Source organism: Echinococcus granulosus, assembly GCF_000524195.1.
Source record: "Echinococcus granulosus chromosome Unknown EG_S00061, whole genome shotgun sequence".
Classification (NCBI taxonomy): Eukaryota; Metazoa; Platyhelminthes; class Cestoda; order Cyclophyllidea; family Taeniidae; genus Echinococcus; species Echinococcus granulosus.
In genome coordinates, this window is record NW_020170441.1 from 9233 (window position 1) to 15021 (window position 5789).

The 5789-nt window shown below is 41.2% G+C and overlaps 1 protein-coding gene across 1 annotated transcript; it reads right to left on the reverse strand. All coding sequences in view use genetic code 11, as the record gives it.

Annotated features, from left to right (window-relative positions):
* Positions 1 to 2876: 2876 nt before the first annotated feature.
* On the reverse strand, positions 2877 to 4346 carry EGR_06637 (acetyltransferase B complex catalytic subunit NAA20; the record flags this gene model as incomplete). The annotated part of the gene is made up of 3 exons (XM_024495886.1): positions 2877 to 2968; positions 3313 to 3452; positions 4030 to 4346. The coding sequence occupies 3 exons, from the start codon at positions 4344 to 4346 to the stop codon at positions 2877 to 2879; spliced, it is 549 nt and encodes a 182-aa protein (XP_024349652.1).
* Positions 4347 to 5789: the final 1443 nt, after the last annotated feature.

Consider the following 5789-nt stretch of genomic DNA (forward strand, 5'->3'; position numbering starts at 1 on the left):
CAACAAACAACCAACGCATTATAATGTGACTTTTGTAGAATGGTCGCGTTTGTGCTATTATCCATTGTTGACCTTACCCAATAGTAAGTAATGTGCTACATTTGCCTCGATTCGTCTGATGCAAATGTTTCGTTAGTAAGGCGTCATAGATCGGTCCTAGGGCTATCACCTTCAGTCTCCCCTGAGGCAGAAGGAAGGCATTACTAGGGCAGAATGTGTGGTGAAGCCAAATTTCCAACATTTATACTACAGCATATCATAACTTCCCCTGAGACGGCAGAAGACATGACACATGGTCTGAATATGTGTTGCTGGTGTGGAGAGGGCTGATTGGCTACTGGCATAGCTCAGACCTTACGCTGCCCCATGGAAGTAAAATGGCGGAGACTCAAGTGTCTGCTAAACTAAAATGAAGAGTCAAACAACTAATCGAAGTGTTGCACCAGGCATCTTATCCAAATGCGCATCAGGTAGGCACTACAGTTATCTCATATCTTCTCAGTCAACTCGCCAATGCTCTTGTATCACGACTAGGTAACTTTAATTGTGTCGCGTTATTGTTTTGTGTACTTTTTACCACTTTTCAGTAATATCCAGACATTTTACTGAAATCTTTCTCATCAAGTCTACACAAGCTGACAGTTGTCCTCTGAATTTCTGACGCAACTGAAATATGTGTGCTTTATTCCTACTTCATTATGATTTACCTTTGCTCCGAACTGATGGCCCCCTTCATTGTGATATTATCGGGCCTTTTTCATGCGCATCTGAAGTGATCTTTCCTGCCATTCCTTTGCTTGTATTACTGAGCGCACCACACTACTGTTTGTGCGGACGTCGACTACTCCCATACGGATGACTTGATGCTCAAGCAAAAACACAACATCGTTACCTCATAATTTCCAACAGGACAAGCAAAGTCGTAAATTGTTCATCCTTTAAAGGAGTAGTAGATAAGAAGGCGACAATTTAGTCGCTGAAAAGTGCTAATTAGAGGTCACTGAATATGCCGCATTTGCGGCTTTAGCTTAGACGTCTACCAGGATTGACAGTGACCCTTTGCCGTGGTAGAAACACAACGACAACTTGGCGCATCGCATTCTCTATGCACGTTTCAATGCGATGATAGGTGCGGGTCCTCGCAGAGCATAAATAGCAGCGCAATTTGTTGCCATGGTAATTTGGTACCGCCAAATGATAATGGTATCACCTTACCCACCATGTCATATTAATGCTTTACTCGTTTGATGCGCATTCCGTATGCACGTGAGACCCGCGTATCACGCATCCATGCCTCACGGTAAAGGTGACATCCGAGGCCCTCTAATTTGGCCTAGACGTGAATCACTGATCCATGTCCGACATCACAACGCACACACGACTCCTCCGAGTGATGAATGCTTGGAGGGCACATGACGGGATGTGGTTGGGGGCGTCTCTTCGTGTGTTTGAGATCACCTCTTCAAGACTGTACGCCTACTTTCTAATTTTTTTTACTGCCGTTTACATTCACCGACGGCATAAATATCGTCTAGTTGAAAGTTGAAAAGCTTTGCTACCTCAAATCGTTTAGAAACACAGGGGACACATTTGTGCCAGACACACGCCTTGTTGCATAATTCGAGCATACCCACATGGAAAAATGAAGGCAGATGTTTTATCACCCCAAAAGGTCCTAAAATCTAGTGGAGCAGTGAATTTTTGGAGTCAGTTGTCGTGGCTTGACTATTTAACTTGAAACAGCTCGTGTCCGTGTCCATGACTTTGTACGAGTGCCACTTCGACTTCAGAATATCGACTAAACGTCTCAGTACCGTTTATTGCTAACTGATTCAACTAAGAAATAGATCTAGCCGAGTAAAAATGCCTATTATTACCAATGGTAACATAAGTTATTTAACACGAGAGCCTCAAGCACCACACCATACTACAGTTTTCATCCAAGTTTACACACTTACTGATCTTAGAAGTTGTTTTGCTTCAAATCAAATATATTCACCAAGGCAAATGCAAACAAATACCTGTTATGAAAATAATGAGCGATTTATGCATGACGTCACCCTATGACGGTAGACACCATTCAGTCAAATGCTTCCTCCCCACCCTCACTTTTCTAGCCTGACGTCAGAAATAAAATCCATGCCGGTATGGCTATGCACAATTATGCCGTACACAAGATGTGCAGTTGCATCTTCCATGACCTGTGGGTGATTTAAAACTAGCTGAGAAGAGAAGTACTCGAAGGAAAAGCACACCCTCTCACCTCTGTCTAATCGAACAATAATTTAAATGCATTTCGAGGGAAGTTGCAAGCAACCCGAGCGCGTTGCTCCTATCTTCTACCAAAGTGACACAGACCAGTTTCAACGCCGACTCCTTAAAATTAAATGCAGTTCAGTCTCTAGGAAATATAGCCCGCCTAAATTTCCTACAAGAGCACGTTAACTTTCCTGATACATGACTCTAAGAGTCAGTACAAGATTTAGAAACTCGGAATACGGCAGCGACAGTCCATAAGCAACACGAATTCTTAAACACTTCGAGAATAGTAGTGTGGCTCGAAATTTTAGCAAGGTTAATGCTGGTTTTAGAAAGGCCAGCCGTTTTTATACACTTTTCGAACTTTAAGTCTGTGAACCTAAATATCAAGGTGTGTCAAGTTCATTAAATTCTACAAATGATTAACTACTTACCGTCTAGGAATACCGAAAACTTGCGAGAAAACTAGTATTGGTCTAACACAAATGGAGTATTTTCAGGATAATACAAGAGAAATAAAAGTGAAAGCCAAGCGATGCACTATTTTGCTAAGATTCAGCCCTCATTGGCAAAAAACCCCAAAGACACCAAAAAAATAAGACAATAGATTAAAAATGTCAGGTGAATTCCAACTCATCAACATGCACAGGTCGAGTCATGGGTTTAACGGACCGACGATCCTTGTCCGCCGAGAGTGCCTTCCGCATGTCTAAAACGAAGTGTTAAATGACATTACATTCTATGTTACTTTAAGCACAACATCTACCCAATGTCTAGGAAGTCGTGAATGCATTAAAATCCGTTTCGAGAACCGAATCCATCACTTCCACTTTTGAGCATCAATAATTTAAGTTCGGTATTTTTAGAGTAACCAATAACGTGATGCTTTTGGTAGGCTACTAGTCTTGGGTCCAGTAAAGCACACATCAACATTGACGAGCACACGAGTTTTGTAGCCAAGTCATTAGGACCAGCCGCCTCGATCTGCGCGATACCAATTCAACTGCAATCCCTTGGTGTATTCCCAGCATATTGGTGAAGAGGAAGGCTCACCAAAGGCATCCTCTCCATCGTCCTTGCCTGCGTAGTAGTTGAGCACCCTACGGTAGATTATGTAGCCCAACTTCGTGTAGACCGAGTGTCCCAGCTCATTCGAGGCGCGCACGAAGAGGTCAGCAAAGTAGCACTTCTTCCTGAAACATACACAAAACTCGCTCAACCTGGAGGCCTTGTCGATTGCTTGTCTCCCACCACTCGGAGCACAAGTGACTGCTTAACAAAGATAAAGTAATCAAAAAAGGTCACCAAAAGGCAAGGTGCAATAACCAAGAAAACGGACGAAAACCCTCATTCCCAATGAGCAGAGTGAAACAGCCCCAAAGATTTCGCCAAATTTTGTTTAATAAATAGTTTTATCATAAGGTAAGTAAACTTATGCGCACCTCCGAACTCAAATTTGCAAAAGACTAAGAAATGCCGAACAAAACTCTAGCTCCAACATCCGACGCCAAGTTGTAAAAACAACCACTAGTTAATATTAGCCGTGTAGATATCGATCCAAAATTAATAGCACGAAGGACAAAGTTATAACATGAGAACTTGTCTGAAGTTATCCTTTTGTTCAAGAATGGATTTGAGCAACAAAGACCAGCTCAAAAATGAAAAGTCAGCCGTAGAATAGCCAACAAATTAAGTGAGTCACGCACTGTACGGTATTTACCTCACAAGTAAACCTTTAAGGTGCATGGGAATAATTACTTCAGTTTCTACAACGCCAAACGAAAGGTGAACTCGACAAATCCGACGGGCCATACACAGTTGAATTCATGGAAAAGCTGGACCTGCCTGTCAGAGGTATCTTCAAATTCAAGCATAAGACGACTGGCGAGACCCATTCGACGGTACTCGGGTGCGACGGAGAGCGCAGTTACGTGGCCGTGCCAATTCTCGCCATAGCCTTCGGACTTGGCGATCATGTAACCCATCACCCTACCCCCCAGCACCGAGTCTGCCTTCGAAGCAAACACCGTCAGAATAGGTGACTCAGCGACCCGCATATACTCCGGCCACATGGACATGTACTGCATGTAGTACGATGAACTGTACTACAATCTTGGGAGTCAGGGGAAACACGCTTTTCGTGACGTAACACATTATTAGCACAAGTGCATGATATAATGATAAGGTATAATATGGATTTAAATCGTTTTAAAGAATTTTACTGTTTAAAACTTTGTTGATCAAGAAAAAGATACCGTTTCTGTGAAAGGGTCGAGGTTTCTAAAAAGAAGCAATGGAACGAGTTTATTCATAATTAAATAAAGACGTCAGCAGACGTTTTATTGAGGATATTGTTAGCTAGGAATGAGTAAAGTATATGAATAGATAATTTAGTGACAATTAAATGCACAAATTATAACATCGTTTTAGGACTTCACTTTAGACATATGCTAACAGTGTACAGTGCTACAATGGAGGTGGAGTTCCGTCCAGTGCTAGAAAAGTGTAAGAATAGTAACTTTTGAAAGAAAAGAGTACAATGAAAGATAGTGACCGCAAACTAAGAGAAAACCTTTGCGAATCTGAGCACCCTCAAGATTGAGTTATGAATTTTATATACTGATCATTAGCACCAGGCAGCGCACTACTTACACGTGGAACTGAATGATGTAAAATAACCTACTTTAGCGATATGCATGAACGCACCATACTTAATTCGTATCTAACAGCTCATCCAACTAAACTGTACTAAATGCTAACAACAATTATATGATTAAGGGTCATTTTAAGTGCATGAGACTACTCACACGTTGGCAAATCTTAACAGATCAAAAATGTTGAACTCCCTATAAGTCGTCATAATGCCAACTATATCAACTAAGGCTAGTGAAGAAGAAAGTGGGCATGTGGGCCAGTGTTGACCTACTTATGACAAATATGAATAGATAGGATTGCATAATTAGTTAATATAAATATTTTAGGATGAGCCGTGGGATTAAACTTACACAATCAAAGTTAAAATAAATCACGTAAAACCACTAGAATATAGGTTTACTTTGCTCAGGGAACTAAAAGCACTACAAGTTCTTTTTTATAAGGCAAAAAGAGAAGTAAAGGTCCAGATTTATTAAACCTACAAAGATTACAGTTTTATGCTTGTCCGTATTAACTCAAAACTGCCTAATCCCGTACAAATCTGTTGGCAGTTGATTTCTAACATTCTGCTCCTTCGTGACTCTCAAGAAGTGCAATTGGGAACTCGATATTTGTGTGGTTTAGTAGTGTATGTTATATACAGCCTTTTTGACATTTGTGACTTTACCATGGGCTTAGAATAAAAAAACTGAAAGATAATGCTAATCCTGTCCAAAAAACAACTAGCTTGAGTTTCATATAGGTGTGCTGGAATACTGGTGGATCGCCCTAAGACTTCCCAGAAAACAAAAAGCAACATAATACTGCCGGCATGCAGAATGGCTTGCGACATCTAGCATGACCCAAAGACCAGTCCATCTGGTGAAAGTAATAAT